Consider the following 17,236-nt stretch of genomic DNA (forward strand, 5'->3'; position numbering starts at 1 on the left):
AAGGGCACAACACATTTTCACCACTGTGATAAAAAAGGGCATTTGAAAAGAAATTACAAGGGTAACAGGAAAACAAAAACACCAAAAAACTGTGATAAAATAGGTCCTTAGTTCTGCAAAACAAAAACAGCAAAAAGCAAATTTGGAAGGATATGAAACTTGAGATTTATCGACGAAGCCGGTTGGAGGTTTGAGACTCGCTCGCTCGCAAACATGCTGAAGATGTTGCAGACGACCACAATTGCTTCTCCTTTGAGTGATCCATACTTAAAGGCTCGGACTAAAACCGAGTTGAACTCAATTAAACTGACCCATTTACAGATCAAAACTCAAGGTAGAGTATGTACTCTTTACTTTATAATATACTAAATTATTTTTTTTTCTTTTTTCAGAAAAAAATAATTAATGCACTAATTAACCTTGGCTAGTTTTTAAGACATTGGGTTATTTCAAAAGAGGTGAAAGCTATGTCAAATTTAGGGCTCCGTAAAAAGAAAAAACTTTTTAAATATTATATTTTTTTGGCTCAAACTTTTTAAATATTATATGGTAAATACAATAATAATATATTAATTTATGAAAGAAAATAATAAGAAAAATAGATAAGTTTTTTTTGTTTTGTATTTCTGTTGGAACTGATCAAATCAGTCCTTAGTTGTGCAAAACAGAAACAGCAAAAAGCAAATTTGAAAGGATATGAAACTTGAGATTTATCGACGAAGCCGGTTGGAGGTTTGAGACTCGCTTGGTCGCTCACAGACGTGCTGAAAATGATGCGGACGACCACATTTGCTTCTCCTTTGAAGGTTGGTTATGGCATCGGCAGCAGACAGAGAGTGAAAGTGAGAGGTATGCCGTCTGTGCCTTGTCTTCTTCTTCATAAATGTACTCTTTTTCTGTTCTTCAACAATTACTTGGCTCCGTTTCACTCTCGACCTTCTTATCCAACCAAATCTGCAAAAACCCAATTGCTTCAGCGTGTCAAAGTAACTAATCTTGAGGATGCACTCCATGTGTTCGACGAAATGCTTCAAATGCGTCCTCTGCCTTCCGTTGTCCATTTCACTCAAATCTTGACTCAAGTCGCTAAGTTAAAACATTATTCGGCAGTCGTCTCCTTGAATAACCGAATGTGTGCGTCGGGAATGCGTCCTAATGTGTACACCCTAACCATAATGATTAATTGCTTTTCCCATCTCAACCAAATGGGGTTTAGTTTGTCTGTCTTGGGAACATTCTTCAAACTTGGTTTTGAACCGAATGTGGTGACCTTCAACACATTAATCAATGGCTTCCTTCTTGAGGATAGAGAGGCTGATGCTGTCCGGATTCTGAATAATATGATGGAGAGTGGTAATTGTAAGCCAGACGTGTTTACATTCAACACACTAGTAAAGGGTCTGTGCATGAAAGGTAACAATATTGCAGCTATTCAACTACTTAGGCAACTGGAAGAAGGAGGTTTGAAGCCTGACATTGTTTCCTATAACACGATCATTGACAGTCTATGCAAGGATACTATGGTTGTTGATGCTTTGAACCTTTTCTCTGAAATGATGAGTAAATGTATTGACCCCAACATCATTACCTATAATACTTTGATTCACGGAGTGTGCAAATTAGGGGAGTGGAAAGAAGCTGCGAGACTGTTGAATGAAATGGTGAGCAAAGGTATCTTTCCAGATCTGCAAACCTTCAATGTTTTGGTAGACACCCTTTGTAAGGAGGGCTTGATTGGGAAAGCAAAAGGCATGGTCGAAATGATGACCGAAAGAGGTATTGAGCCTAACGTGGTTACTTACAATTCGCTCATGGATGGTTTTTGCTTGCGAGGAGAAATGAGTGAGGCGAAGGAAGTCTTTGATCTAATGCTTCGCCAGGGATCCATTGTTAATGCTTATAGTTATAACATATTGATAAATGGCTATTGTAAGCATAGAAGGATAGATGAGGCAATGCTGCATTTTAAGGAAATGTCTGGTGGAGGACTGGTTCCAAATACTGTTACTTATAGCACACTAATAGATGGTTTCTGCAAGCAAGGCAGAATACGCGATGCACAAAAGCTGTTTTCCAAGATGCAAGCTTGTGGCCTTCTTCCAAATGTTCAAACTTATGCTGTATTACTGGATGGTCTGTGTAAAAACCAACAATTGTCTAAAGCAATTGAATTGTTTGAAGAGATGAAGGGCAAGAATTTGGATCCAAATATTGTGGTTTACAGTATTCTTATCGAAGGTTTGTGCATAAGTGGAAAAGTTGAATGCGCAAAGGATCTCTTTAGCAGTTTATCATCAAAAGGACTTCAGCTTAATGTCAAGACGTTTACCATAATGATTAGTGGACTTTGTAATGCGGGTCTCATAGATGAAGCAGAAAGTTTACTTTCAGAAATGAAAGCGATAGGCTGTTCGCCGGATGGTTGCACCTATAACACAATTATCCGAGGGCTTTTTAATAACAATGAGACATCAAGGGCGATGGGACTTATTCAACAAATGGTGGAGAATGGTTTTTCTGCAGATGCATCAACAGCTGAATTGGTTCTTGAGTTATTGTCTAAAGATAAAGTAGATCCCGCTTTGTTGCCGTTGATAGAATAAGCACTATGAAGTCAATTTGCATATTTGAATGTCGAAACAGAACCTACTCATGAACTTTGAAGCTACTACGGCTTTGAAAACTGTGGATGTTATCTGTACTCCATTTGATTAATTCTCACTGTTGCCTTGAGAGCCAAACTTTTAGCATATGGTCATATCTGATTGATCAATGTCATGGTGTGGAACCGCAACGCCTAACATTCAGGTGTGTGATGGTGTCTTGCAGCAGGATTATTCCGACTAATGTTGATGTGATTCACATTCTAAATTTCAGCTGCACTAAATTTCTGCTGTAGGATTATTCCTTTTTTTTCTTTTTCTTTTGCTATATCTACTCAGCTGCAAGTTTCAGTTTTCAAAGCAGAGTGTTTCGGCTTAGTTACCTATCGGGAGGAAGCGTCAGGCTACTTGTGGGTAGGCGTTTTGTCAACTTTGTTAGAGGTATGCTGCTTGTTATTTGGTGGTGTTTGCTCTCTGCTTTCGTTTTGCTTTATTGATTTTAAGCAGAAGTAGGGTTTACTATGTTTCTAATATACGGTAAATAGTGAAAATGGAGAAAAGCAGAAGTAGGGTCTACTATGTTTCTAAAACAAGTGTTTTTTTTTTTTTTTTCAAAGCATATTGAACAATGCCCATTTAGTAAAATTTTCAAATAATAAGTATACCCCATATTCTACAAAATTACAATTTTTTCAAGTGCATTATTCTCTTTGACAATTATTATATTACATTCAAATATCTTTTTTAGTCAGCTAACATATTCACATCAGTTTTATAAAAAAGTTTACCAAAAACTCAGATACTGTTTTTTTTTTTTTTGTTAAAGCACTTTTACAAAAAAAAAAAAAGTTTACCACACGCTCAACAACTTTATTTTATAGATGTTTATTCTCTCAGCACAACACAGCATAAACAATTTCTTTAAAACGCACAAAAATATCAATCTAGCAGCCACGCTACACCTAATTTTGGTGTAGAGTAAAAAGGAAGAATTTTTAAATAATATACGGTAAGTGGTGAAAATGGAGAAAAGCAGAAGTAGGGTCTACTATATTTCTAAAACAAGTGTTTTTTTTCAAAGCATAGTGAACAATGCTCATTTAATAAAATTTTCAAATAATAAGTATACCCCCATATTCTACAAAATTACAATTTTTCAAGTGCATTATCTCTTTGACAATTATGATATCACATCCAATATCATATATTTTTTAGTCTTCTAAGGCAACGAAAATAGGGTTAGAGGGCTCTCTTTAGCCCTATAGCCCTCCAAGAAATTATATTTTAATAAACAGTGTCATGCCATATTTCATACCATCTTCAACAGAATGGGTCAAAGGGTCATAGGCCAAACGTAGCCCTGTGACAAAAATATCATCTCCAACCGAGATGGCCAAAAGACCATAGGCCAAACATAATTTATTACCTTAATTGAATTAATATGGTTAATTAAATTAAACTATCATATTAAAATAAGATTTTCGGACATATTGGAAGATTATTGAAAGAGGTGGCCATTAGAGAATTATTGAAAAAAATTAAAGGAAAGATTATTGGAAGAAAATAGAATATGAAGAATTGAAATAAAATAAGGGAAAATAGTATGGAATGGTGAAAGGTATGTGAGAAATGATGTAGGAAAAAAATTAGAATTTTTTTTTTAGAAAAAAATTCTTCCAAAAAAAAAGTGGGTTGCGCTAAAAAAAAATAGAAAAAAAAAAGTGAGTTGGGCTAAAAAAATTCATCAAAAAAAACGTGGGCTGGGCTCATCGGGCAAGTTGGCTGGCTGGGGATGGCCAGCCGATTGGCCTCAATTGCTGGTTTTGCCATGATGGGGCCCATAAGTCCTTTGACTTAGCCCTCGATTGGAGATGATTTTCGTGTCATTTCGAACTATTTTTAGCTCTATGGTTCTCTGGTCGGATCGGCCATCTCCAACCGAACAAGGGCCAGATGGGGACCAGGATCCTCTCCTGAGCTAAGGATGAGGATCCTCCTCATCAATTGGTGTGGACCGTTGGATGAAAATTCAACGGCTACAAACAGAGGATCCCTTTAAAGTTATAATAATTGTAGCCGTTGGATTTTCATCCAACGGCTCACATCCCTTGATAAGAAGGATCCTCATCCTTAGCTCAGGAGAGGATCCTGGTCCGGCCAGATGGCTCCCTTTATCCCTATAGCTCTCCAAAAAATTAATATTTTAATGAACAATGACAGACCATATTTCTTACCATCTCCAATCAATGGGCCCAAAGGGCCATAGGCCAAACATAGTCATGTGACAAAAATTCATCTCCAACCAAGGAGGTCAAAGGATCATAAGGCAAACATAATTTATTATTTTAATTGAATTAATATGGTTACTTAAATTAAATTACCTCAATAATTTTTCGAGTAAGATTTCGAGTGACACGTGTCGCTAAAAACTCTCCAAATTTGTTGTCGATATGGAATCTCAATATTTTTTGGCTTGGATTTCGAGTGTCACGTGTCGATATGTGAGTAACTTTACAAATTTCTTATCGATATGGAATCTCAATAATTTTATGTCTACGATTTTCGAGTGCCACATGTCGATATGTTAGTAACTTTAGATTTCTTGTCGATATGGAATTTCAATAATTTTACATCTCGAATATCGAGTGACACGTGACGATATATGAGTAACTCTCCAGATTTCTTGCCGATATGTAATCTCAATCATTTTTCGAATAAGAGTTGCTGCCATAGTAGATAATGTGAGAATTGTCTTATTGAAAGCAAAGTAGCAGCATGCATACATTGTGGCTATCTGGACAAACTGTTTCTTACTGAAGCCAACTTGTATTTGTATATTTTATGAATTTAGATATGTGGTTGGATTAATCTATATAACGTAATGACTGTAGTTGTTTTTTGTGAACCTTCTTTTATGTTATTGGAAAATATTTTGAATTTGATGTATGGAATTACTATTTTTCTTTGTTATTTGAAAATTTGTGTGGTTTTCAATAAGTATAAATATGAGAAAAGTTCAACAAACAAACAAAGATTTGTCAATTTTTTTTCCCTTGTCCTATCCGGTTCAGTACCAAACACAGTACAAATAATACGGTTATTAGTCAAATACTGCATCAAATGCCCGACTAATTTAGTCAGTACTATCATGTGGCTATTTATCCTATCCGACATAAATAGTTAGTACAGTCCGAACTGCCAAACAAGACCTAATTCTTCCTCCTCCCCCGCTTCATTTGCATAGTGTTCATTAATTTTGCTTTAGTTGGGGTCATCAAATTTGATTACATTCTTCAATCTCTACTGTACTCATTTTGTGATAAGTCAATTAGGATTTGTAAATCATTTTAATGCATATGAGATACAATTTCTACTTTTCAACATGCTTTCCTCATCTTTGAACATCCCTTCATTTCATTTTGTCAAATAGTACATCAATTTCCATCTTCATTGTCTTAATATGTTGTTACAGTAATTTAACTCATGTTTGTCCATAAATTTGTACTAATTTTACTTCCTACATTCTCATTTTGTCTATAAATTGTTCTAAAACTTTAATGTAAATTTCTTTATTCTTTATTTATTTTTCTTTTGTTGATGCCAGGTGTTTCCATTTACTAAAATTGCATCAAATGCAGACTTTATTATGTTGATGAAATTGAGAGCATCAACTCATATTATCTAAATTCTTAGCTCAAGTAAGTCCTCAGTTCCATATGCTTTTTATTTTTTGATATCTAAGTGATTGACATGGTTTTTGATCATTAGATCATGTGATTTTACATTTACGATTACATTGTTTCTGACTATTTATTAAATGTAATTGGAGAAATTGTTTCTTTAATCTACTCATACTATGGGATTTCAAAGTTGAATCCGCTTGCTTTCAATCCTTCCGAACAAATTCTCTTTATAAAGTAACAAAACAAAAATATTTCTTGATGAAAAAAAGTTGTTTACTCTATTCAAATGATCGATTGGTCACGCCCTATTGGTTCTAAACATAAATATACCAAAATGGATTTTCAATTTTCCATTTTACATATTTATTGGTTCAAATTTAAATGCCATTGTAAACTTAGACATCTGTTCATTACACTTAATTTGAGTTTACAGTTTTTTCGAACATATTTATCTATACAATTTCTAATCTCGTAGCAAAGCATGGGTCAACTTTCTAGTAATAACTAAACGTATAAGATTGAAATGTTTTAAATATTTATAAATTTGTAATTGCATTCAAACATGAGAAGGTAAATTGAATTTTACTCTACAAAATTGGAGTTATTAAAACATAAGGTACAATTTAGTTCATGAGTTACAAAATTGGATGGAGGTCTTGGATCATGGCCGGCAAACTAGAAAATAGGCTTCTTTTTCTTTTTTAATTTTAATTGAGGATATTTATGTAATTTCATTAAAAGAAAAGCTAATTCCTATTTTCTTCTCAGATCCATACTCATCCCGCTGTCACTCATCCCGTCCTCTTCCAAGCAAACTGCAACCTTCGCGCGGTTATGCGAAAATCTAGCTCAGGACCCCAACCACCATTCTCATCCTTTGCGGCTCTTCTTTTCTTCCAGCAGCTGAAGCGCCGCCGCTCGACGAATGGCCAGAAAGCACCTGCTGACCACCGATAGAAAGTAGTCAAGCCATTCTCAAGCGGTAGAACTCCCATTTTTTCATTTTCTTCATCCATTTAATATCATATTTCTTTTTCAATTATATAAAAATGAAATTTTGAGTTAGTTTATGGTTGGAGGTTTTGATTGTGTAGATTTACAGGGACGAAAAGCGTGGGAAGATTCTGAATTTTGGCGTTTGTTTGGGAAGCTTCACAATGTTTGACTAAAAAACAACTCATCACATATGAAAGAACTTCTGCCCCATTAAGCATCCAGTCTACTTTTCTTGAACTCTTTCACTTTTAATCGTGTATGGTTACTTCTACAAAAAATTTATATAAAAAAATTGGTACCTGGTGTTAATAGGTGAAACGGTGACCCATTAGCTCAACGGGTTTGATTCGAGTAACTCGTTAAATTCACAGATTGATTTTGGATAACCCATACATAGGGGCTCGGGTTGAAACCGAGCCAAACTCAATTAAACTGACCCGTTTACAGGTCTAGACTCAAGGTAGAGTACGTACTCGTTACTTTATAATATACTAAATTATTTTTCTCTTTCTTTTTCAAATAAAAATAATTAATGCACTAATTAACCTTGGCTAGTTTTTAAGACATTGGGTTATTTCAGAAGAGGTGAAGGCTATGTCAAATTTAGGGCTCAGTAAAAAGAAAAAAAAAATTAAATATTATATTTTTTTCCCTCAAAATTTTTAAATATTATATGGTAAATACAATAATAATATATTTATTTATGAAAGAAAATAGTAAGAAAAATAAATAAAGGATAAGTTTTTTTTTGTTTTGTTTTTCTGTTGGAACTGATAAAATCGGTTTTTTTTTTTTTTAGAGAAACAATAGCGTTAGTAAGTTAAATGTTAAATTAATCATTGACGGAGTTCGAATCATACCGTCATGTAAATGCATAACACATTTTCACCACTGTGATAAATGATGATTTGCAAAGAAATTAAAAGGGTAACAGGAAAACAAAAACAGCAAAAAACTGTGATAAAATCGGTCCTTAGTTCTGCAAAACAAAAACAGCAAAAAGCAAATTTGGAAGGATATGAAACTTGAGATTTATCGACGAAGCCGGTTGGAAGTTTGAGACTCGCTCGCTCGCAAACATGCTGAAGATGCTGCGGACGACCACAATGAAGGTTGGTTATGGCATCGGCAGCAGACAGAGAGTGAAAGCAAGAGGTATGCCGCATGTGCCTTGTCTTCTTCATAAATCTACTCTTTTTCTGTTCTTCAACAATTACTTGGCTCCGTTTCACTCTCGACGTTCTTATCCAACCAAATCTGCAAAAACCCATTTGCTTCAACGTGTCAAAGTAACTAATCTTGAGGATGCACTCCATGTGTTCGACGAAATGCTTCAAATGCGTCGTCTGCCTTCCGTTTTCCATTTCACTCAAATCTTGACTCAAGTCACTAAGTTAAAACATTATTCGGCAGTCATCTCCTTGAATAACCGAATGGGTGCGTCGGGAATTCGTCCTAATGTTTACACCCTAAACATAATGATTAATTGCTTTTCCCATCTCAACCAAATGGGGTTTAGTTTGTCAGTCTTGGGAAAATTCTTCAAACTTGGTTTTGAACCGAATGTGGTGACCTTCAACACATTAATCAATGGCTTCCTTCTTGAGGATAGAGAGGCTGATGCTGTCCGGATTCTGAATAATATGATGGAGAGTGGTAATTGTAAGCCAGACGTGTTTACATTCAACACACTAGTAAAGGGTCTGTGCATGAAAGGTAACAATATTGCAGCTATTCAACTACTTAGGAAAATGGAAGAAGGAGGTTGCAAGCCTGACATTGTTTCCTATAACACGATCATCGACAGTCTATGCAAGGATACTATGGTTGTTGATGCTTTGAACCTTTTCTCTGAAATGATGAGTAAATGTATTGACCCCGACATCATTACCTATAATTCTTTGATTCACGGAGTATGCAAATTAGGGGAGTGGAAAGAAGCTGCGAGACTGTTGAATGAAATGGTGAGCAAGGGTATCTTTCCAGATCTGCAAACCTTCAGTGTTTTGGTCGACACCCTTTGTAAGGAGGGCTTGGTTGGGAAAGCAAAAGGCATGGTCGAAATGATGACCGAAAGAGGTATAGAGCCTGACGTGGTTACTTACAGTTCGCTCATGGATGGTTTTTGCTTGCGAGGAGAAATGAGTGAGGCGAAGGAAGTCTTTGATCTAATGCTTAGCCAGGGATTCATTGTTAATGCTTATAGTTATAACATATTGATAAATGGCTATTGTAAGCATAGAAGGATAGATGAGGCAATGTTGCTTTTTAAGGAAATGTCTGGTGGAGGACTGGTTCCAAATACTGTTACTTATAGCACACTAATAGATGGTTTCTGCAAGGAAGGCAGAATAGGCGATGCACAAAAGCTGTTTTCCAAGATGCAAGCTTGTGGCCCTCTTCCAAATGTTCAAACTTATGCTGTATTACTGGATGGTCTGTGTAAAAACCAACAATTGTCTAAGGCAATTGAATTGTTTGAAGAGATGAAAGGCAATAATTTGGATCCAAATATTGTGGTTTACAGTATTCTTATCGAAGGTTTGTGCATAAGTGGAAAAGTTGAATGCGCAAAGGATCTCTTTAGCAGTTTATCATCAAAAGGACTTCAGCTTAATGTCAAGACATTTACCATAATGATTAGTGGACTTTGTAATGCGGGTCTAATAGATGAAGCGGAAAATTTACTTTCAGAAATGAAAGCGATAGGCTGTTCGCCAGATGGTTGCACCTATAACACAATTATCCGAGGGCTTTTTAATAACAATGAGACATCAAGGGCGATGGGACTTATTCAACAAATGGTGGAGAATGGTTTTTCTGCAGATGCATCAACAGCCGAATTGGTTCTTGAGTTATTGTCTAAAGATAAAGTAGATCCCGCTTTGTTGCCGTTGATAGAATAAGCACTGTGAAGTCAATTTGCGTATTTGAATGTTGAAACAGAACCTACTCATGAACTTTGAAGCTGCTTCACCTTTGAAAACCATGGATGTTACATGTGCTCCGTTTGATTAATTCTCACTGTTGCCTTTTGGTTGGGAGCCACACTTTTAGCATATTGTGATAACTGGGTTAGCAATGTCATTGTTTGGAGCTGCAATTGCTAACATTCAAGTGTGTGATAATGTTCTGCAGCAGGATCATTCATTTATTCTTTTTTATTTATAATTTTGTTGTGAGGCAACAGTCGAATTTGGCACCAAACAAACAATGTAATATATAGATGATGGAGTCCACACCAAATCCCATTACCCAACTGCTAGATTTTGATGAGTACAGCTGAAACAACGCACCAAGCCGGTTTTCAATCATTTGACATGGGTGGTCGTTGTTGGTCTCACAACTTTGCTAATTAGAAGCATCGTTAGTTGCAGTGGCGGAGCCAGAATTCTTTGTGAGAGAGCAATCGAAGTAATTTTCACAAAATCAACATACTCATTAAATTTAAAAGAGAGAATCAAAAGAAGTGTATAATACAACTAAGTGGGAGGTACAGAATATAGGAAGAAAATACAAAGAAATCTGATTTGAATTGTTTGGCAGAAAAATGAGGGCAAAGAGGAGAGGAGAGCTGCAAATAATAGTTGATTAAGTTGCTTTAGAAATAACTTTAACTTGTTGATTTTAAAACCCCCTCCTTGAGTTTCACTAAACCACAAAGACAAAATAACAAAACTGTTAGAAAAATATAAGGCACGACGTCATTCAAAGTAACATTTTCACGAGTACAATTTGTCTTTTTTTTTTCTCATGTCTCACGGTTCTACTACTTTAGGCTTGAGGCCACTACAAATTTCTTATACTATGGTCAGGATAGGCTTGTAACGACTTTGGTCCTTTATTGGCTACGCCCATGGTTAGGTGGCTAGTTCAATCGATTTATCATGATTTTTTAATCTTGTCTAACTATTATGCCACCACAAATTGGTGTTGACACTCAAAGATGGTATCTTACACTCACCATTAAAACTATATGAGTGTGAATAACAGCTTTCTATGTCGAGACTCAAGAAAGTACCTCCTTGCACCAAAACTTATAACAAAAAACACACACACACACACATACACAATTCTATGGAATGAAAACTTGAGTGGAGAGTGCATTTTCACCAAGCGTGCTAAGTGATAGGTCCAATTTCGTTCATGAGTTACAAAATCGGAGTGTTATTAAAACATAAACACTTTTAACACGTGACATGTTTTAACTGGACAAATACTTGTCACTCAACCTGCCAAGACACACCCAAATTTTCCCCCAGCTTCTTGTATAAACCTCTTGCCTCACATTCAATTGTTCCACATGCTAATTATATGATCAATGTTTTTTCTTTTCGGTTACAATTCTTGAAAGGAAACCAAAATCTTCATGAGAAAGAGGTTGGTGTGCATGAATATTTGTCATAAAAACTGCCTGCTTTCCCCCAAACCATACAATTTCTCCTTCTAGCAATTTAGACATGATCAAAATGTGTCATTTAGGCAGAAAGGTCAATCAACTTCCAACTTCCTCGCAGTCGACTTCGTTCATTCCATAACAAACTTTAGGACACAACACACATCTCTCTCTCTCTTTCTTTTTCTGATCCGAACAATTTTGCAAGGAAACCATCTTTCTGCCACCTCCTTTCACGAAGCCAAACTCAACAGAAATGGGAGGCAGCAGCACCAACAGCAACCACAAACTCGAAGACTCCGAAAAGAAATCATCACCTGCTCTAGTGGCTCCGCCAATGATAGGCTTAAGAGCCACCCTCACTTGGGTTTTTCTCACCATTTCTGTTCTCTATCTCCTCTACTATTCCAACAGCCTTCTCTACGACCGCCAAGACTGTCCAACCACCACTTTAGATCCCTCGACCGAACGCCATCTGGAAACCCTCTCCAATGTCGCTACTTCAGCTGATCTCAAACTCGGGGAGGATGGCAAAGAAGACGACGAAGAATCCCCACAAGTGCCGGTACTCTATCAAAAGCCTCACAGATTCGACACGGAGCTTAAACACATTATGTTCGGGATAGCTGCTTCGTCGAATTTGTGGGAGAAGAGGAAGGAATACATCAAAGTTTGGTGGAGGCCTAAGGAAACTAGAGGGGTAGTTTGGTTGGACAAAAAGGTGAGGACTAGAAGAAATGAGGGACTACCCGAGATTCGGATTTCAGGTGACACCAGAGGATTTAAATACACGAATCGCCAGGGACAGCGATCTGCGTTGAGGATTTCAAGGGTGGTTTCGGAGACACTGAGGCTCGGAGTGAAGGATGTGAGATGGTTTGTGATGGGGGACGATGACACGGTTTTTATGGTGGAAAATGTGGTGAGGATTCTTAACAAGTATGACCACACGCAATTTTATTATGTGGGAAGCTCGTCAGAGAGTCATATTCAGAACATATTTTTCTCGTATTCTATGGCGTATGGCGGAGGAGGTTTTGCTATAAGTTATCCTTTGGCAGTGGAATTGGAAAAGATGCAGGACCGGTGCATTCAGCGCTATCCTGGATTATACGGCAGTGATGATCGAATGCAGGCTTGCATGGCTGAGCTAGGCGTGCCACTTACCAAGGAAACTGGATTTCATCAGGTACGAGGGAAACAAAAGATGAAAATGTTTGAAAATCGGTAGATTTTCTGTTTGTTTTCCATTTTTTTCCTGAGTATTTTGATTGAATCGGAAAATTTTGGATCCGAATGAAGTGGAAATGTTCATTTGTTTATTTACGACTGTGTCATCTGCCACTTCATTCGGTGACAAGAATTTTGCGATTTAGTACTAGTGAGTTACATTCTTATTGAGTATTTTGCATCAGCCATTTTCTGGCTTCAATTTTTGTGGCTTTTTCGTAGATGAAATTTTATGTGGTGGAGTTTTCAGGTGTCATTTTACATTTCTTGGTAAGCAAGAATTGTTGAAATAACTTCCAAATACAAACTATGAACTCTGTGTCTTGTGCTTGTGCAGTATGATGTGTATGGAGACCTACTAGGCCTTCTGAGCGCACATCCTGTGACTCCATTGGTGTCGCTTCACCACCTGGATGTAGTTGAACCAGTTTTCCCGCACATGAGTCGAGTGAAAGCGCTTCATCATCTATCCCGGTCCGTCAAGCTTGACTCAGCTAGTATAATGCAGCAATCAATCTGCTACGATAAAGATCGATACTGGTCCATCTCTGTATCATGGGGCTATGTAGTTCAAATTGTTAGGGGAATCATGTCTCCGAGAGAACTAGAGACGCCCTCCAGAACCTTTCTGAATTGGTATAGAAGAGCTGATTACACAGCATATGCATTCAACACTAGGCCTGTGTCCAAGCACCCATGTCAGAAACCCTTCATTTTCTACTTGAGCTCAACTCGCTATGATGAGGGTAGAAAGAAAATCATTGGCTACTACACTCGTCACAAATCTCCCGTTCCTCACTGCCGATGGAAAATGGCCTCACCAGAACAAGTTGATTCCATCGTAGTACTGAAAAGGCCGGATCCTCTTCGTTGGGAAAAGGTATGGTGTTTCCAGCACATGAAATTTGACTCGTCATTTGAATGCATGGTTTCTTTTACAACACGTAAAAGCATATAGCAATCAGACTTATGAATTAGGGTTACTGATTTTACTGCACTCACAGATCCTAGATTCCTAATACAATCCTCATATTTTTCGTTCACAATTCCGTTACTAACTGAAAGAAACTTCCTTTTGCAGTCACCAAGGAAAGATTGTTGTAGAATTCTTCCATCGCAGAAGAACTCGACCATGTACTTGTTGGTCGACAATTGCAGACTAGGTGAGGTTAGTGAGTTATAGGTAGCTTATAGGAATTGGGAAACATCTCTCCTTGATCTATTTTTTTGTATCTGGTTCTGTTTCCCGCGGTCCGAGATTCTTGATGGGAACAGAATACAGAAAGCTCAATAGAAAGTTCATAGAATATCATCAATGAAATGAGACAGCTACTCAGTTGTAACTTCATCATTAGAGGGAGTTAAATTCGGATTTTGTTCAAGTTCTCTCCCGTTCCTTCGGACCAGGATCCTCTCCGAATCCTTTTTGAGGGGATCCTAGGATCCTAGGGATCAATTCATCGTAGCCGTTAACTACATAGCTCCATGACCAAATGGACGGCAGTGGCGTTCTCGTAGATGCCGTGGATTCTGACGACGTGGGGGTCCTCGGAGAGGTGGTGCATGATATGAATCTCTCGCTAGACATCCTCGTAATCCTCCCATCATAGGAGCTTGCGCTTGGGGATGGACTTGCAGGCGTAGGGGTGTCCGAAGGAGATTTCAGTGCAACGTTTGCGAGGCGGTGGAGGCGAACGTCCTCTGTTGCGTTGACGAGGCGGCGCTGTGCTAGATGTGCGACGAGAAGGTTGACAAAGTGAGCAACCTCGTCAGCAAACACCAGAGGGTTCCTCTGTCCTCCCACGTGCCCAAATGCGATATCTACCCGGTAAACTTCAAAGTTCCGAGTCCCACAGCGAAAAAGTCGACAAATTTGATCGTATAAACACGAAATTCAAATTGGGTTTTGCTTGAATTTTTGTGTGTTTATGATTTACATGAGGCTGTTGAGTACTTTTCTACTTAGAAGATCGAGCCTTGCTACGTGGAAAGGATAAAAGAATTCAAAATGATTTCCAGCCTCGTGGTGCACGGCTAGATTGAATTGATTCTTAAGATTCTCACAGAAATGATCCGGTCTCATTCCTTCACCACTAATTATTAGAATGGTATTATTTTTAAGGCCTAATTGGATAAATAGTCTCCCGTGGTTATAAGGTATTCGGATGATAGCCCTTGTAGTAAAAAAAATGCACATTTACCCCTGTGATCTAAGTTTGTTAGGATTTATGCCCGAAATTAGAACTTCTGTTATTCCTCCGTTAGTAGCTTGCAGGTGGGTCTCACGGGTAAGACTAAGATGGTCATTTCATCATTTCCATTTCATCCCTTCCATTGTTGATCTCCTTTCAGAACAATGAAACGGTCATTCATAAAACTAGGTTGGGTTTTACGAAAATTTGTAATGACATTAACTAAGTTGGAAAATAGTGAGGTGAGGTCATGAAATGCTTTTAGAACACCAAAAACGCTTATAACATATTTTTCAAAAAAATGTTCAAAATATTTTATAAATAGCTGGGCTACTCTCGGTATAGCAATTAATTGTGTGGTGCAACATCAACTTCTCCAATATTAAAAAACACTATTTTTCAAAAAGAAGTACATGATGTATGCTTATTTTAGGAAACACTTATATTAAAGTTTTGGATGTGCTTCTAATGGAAGCCCATAAGTGATTTTCTAAGAGCAACTCCAACGTTGCAAAGGCCCCCTAGGGCAACTCACTATTGAATAGCCTTCAGTGATCAGTAACTGCCTTTTGTATCTCCACCCCTAAACTGAATAGTCATGGCAATAGGCAATAAAATATTAGTATTTTTTATTTTATAAAATAATAAAAAATAATTTTATTTGTAATTTCATATATGATTTTTAATCGGTCTCGTTGTACCACATGTCATTAAATAAGAAATTACAATCCAAAGTATTTGAGAAAATATAAAATTATGGTGTAAGTTGGAAGATAATGATAACATATTTATAGAAAAATAAAATTATGGGCTAGAGCCGATTGCTGGGGCAATTGGATGATTGGAATCGCCGGTCCATCGGGGCTAAAGAGCACACTGGACTTGCTCCAAACAAGCATATCCAAATGGGTGTCAATATGCTTCCATAAAAGCACTTCAAACAAAAATACTTGGATGAGTTATCAGTTTTGTATAGACACACTCCCAAACGGAAAACCATACCTTCCGCGAGTAGAACTCATAACCAATGATAACTTGATGGGAAAAATGAAGATATCAATTGCATCAATTTTGGTACAGCTTTTCCATAAGAGAGTGTATGCACGACTCTCTCTCTCTCTCTCTCACACAATAATGTAATAATAATGGATGATGATGAATGCCTTGGTTTTATTAGACAAATCTTTGAATGTGGTAACACTTTCCCAATTGGTCAAGCTTTGCATGGTATTATCTCTCATCACGTCTTGTCACCAAATAGAGCACAAGCATCACGTTTTGTACCAAAGCAAACATGGTGCCTTTTTGCATGGTCTATCACCCTCAAGTGATAGAATTTAAATTTTGAGATTTATGTCTATTCATTATATAAATTTAAATTTTAAATTCATTCAACGATGATAAATAGGATGGTGAATAAAAATATTCCCAGAGCAAACATTCTCTAACGATTTTGGCACTCCCAGTTTTGACTACCCACGCTTACAAATTGAGTATCTTATGATTTTCGACACTCACAATGCATGTGTTGGATGCTAAACTGAGACTGAAAGCCCCCACACTAGCCTAACTCTTCGCATTGATTGAAATAAAAAAAGCTCGACTTGTCCAAAAATATTATTTTTCTTCAATACTATGTAACATTAAAAACGATACGGGATAATGAGTGAATGAGATTGAAATAAAAGATCTTAACAATTATGGAAATCAAATCTAACGACTAAAACACATATAGCATTGATGTCAGTCCCATCCAAAGAATTCCTCTTTTTTTTTTTGTTCAAATAAGGGAGGACACTAATTCCGATGGCTGAAGTAATGCTGGTTTGGAAGTGCTTTTAAAATAACTAAAAGTGTTTTTAGTGAAATTGTTTTTGGAACCAATCCTTAATACAATGATAAGTAAACCCTGGAAAAGCAGTTTATTACTTCATGCAAGAAGCACAAAGTAAGTGCTTCTTGTAGGAAGCACTTTAAGTGTTTTTGGAAACCAAAAGCATTCTCTAAAAGAACATCCAGTCATTTTAAAAGTAGTTCCAAACAAACCTGTAAACATCCATTTGCCAACAAAGTAACAAGTTAACATCTTTATACAAATTTGTTCAATGGTACTTATTAAATCAAGGCTATATGTCG

General features: G+C 37.0%; 3 protein-coding genes and 1 long non-coding RNA gene across 4 annotated transcripts; all 4 read left to right on the forward strand.

Moving 5' to 3' along the window:
* Nucleotides 1-628: 628 nt before the first annotated feature.
* LOC103421832 (putative pentatricopeptide repeat-containing protein At1g12700, mitochondrial) lies at nucleotides 629-2,871 on the forward strand. The gene is made up of 2 exons (XM_070818908.1): nucleotides 629-1,350; nucleotides 1,456-2,871. Exons 1-2 carry the CDS (start codon nucleotides 771-773, stop codon nucleotides 2,601-2,603), a joined length of 1,728 nt encoding a protein of 575 aa, XP_070675009.1. The 5' UTR covers nucleotides 629-770; the 3' UTR covers nucleotides 2,604-2,871.
* A 3,328-nt stretch (nucleotides 2,872-6,199) lies between these two features.
* Nucleotides 6,200-7,129, forward strand: LOC139194425 (uncharacterized). Its single transcript, XR_011579240.1, has 2 exons — nucleotides 6,200-6,301; nucleotides 7,055-7,129. It is a non-coding gene; the product is annotated as an uncharacterized lncRNA (long non-coding RNA).
* Nucleotides 7,130-8,790: 1,661 nt separating this feature from the next.
* On the forward strand, nucleotides 8,791-10,188 carry LOC103427202 (putative pentatricopeptide repeat-containing protein At1g12700, mitochondrial). The gene has a single exon (XM_008365273.4). The coding sequence runs from the start codon at nucleotides 8,791-8,793 to the stop codon at nucleotides 10,186-10,188; it is 1,398 nt and encodes a 465-aa protein (XP_008363495.4).
* A 1,625-nt stretch (nucleotides 10,189-11,813) lies between these two features.
* On the forward strand, nucleotides 11,814-14,256 carry LOC103427177 (uncharacterized). Its single transcript, XM_008365249.4, has 3 exons — nucleotides 11,814-12,867; nucleotides 13,246-13,788; nucleotides 13,990-14,256. Exons 1-3 carry the CDS (start codon nucleotides 11,935-11,937, stop codon nucleotides 14,089-14,091), a joined length of 1,578 nt encoding a protein of 525 aa, XP_008363471.1. The 5' UTR covers nucleotides 11,814-11,934; the 3' UTR covers nucleotides 14,092-14,256.
* Nucleotides 14,257-17,236: the final 2,980 nt, after the last annotated feature.

The sequence above is a fragment of the Malus domestica genome, chromosome 03 (assembly GCF_042453785.1).
Source record: "Malus domestica chromosome 03, GDT2T_hap1".
In the NCBI taxonomy this organism is placed as follows: Eukaryota; Viridiplantae; Streptophyta; class Magnoliopsida; order Rosales; family Rosaceae; genus Malus; species Malus domestica.

Bases quoted from the DNA above. Each gene is read 5' to 3' on its own strand.
- LOC103427177 (XM_008365249.4), top strand. From the start codon at position 11,935: ATGGGAGGCAGCAGCACCAACAGCAACCACAAACTCGAAGACTCCGAA. The intron at 12,868-13,245 runs GTACGAGGGAAA...GTGCTTGTGCAG, and splicing joins AGGAAACTGGATTTCATCAG to TATGATGTGTATGGAGACCT. The intron at 13,789-13,989 runs GTATGGTGTTTC...TTCCTTTTGCAG, and splicing joins ATCCTCTTCGTTGGGAAAAG to TCACCAAGGAAAGATTGTTG.
- LOC103421832 (XM_070818908.1), top strand. From the start codon at position 771: ATGATGCGGACGACCACATTTGCTTCTCCTTTGAAGGTTGGTTATGGC. The intron at 1,351-1,455 runs GTGGTAATTGTA...GGCAACTGGAAG, and splicing joins TCTGAATAATATGATGGAGA to AAGGAGGTTTGAAGCCTGAC.
- LOC103427202 (XM_008365273.4), top strand. From the start codon at position 8,791: ATGGGGTTTAGTTTGTCAGTCTTGGGAAAATTCTTCAAACTTGGTTTT.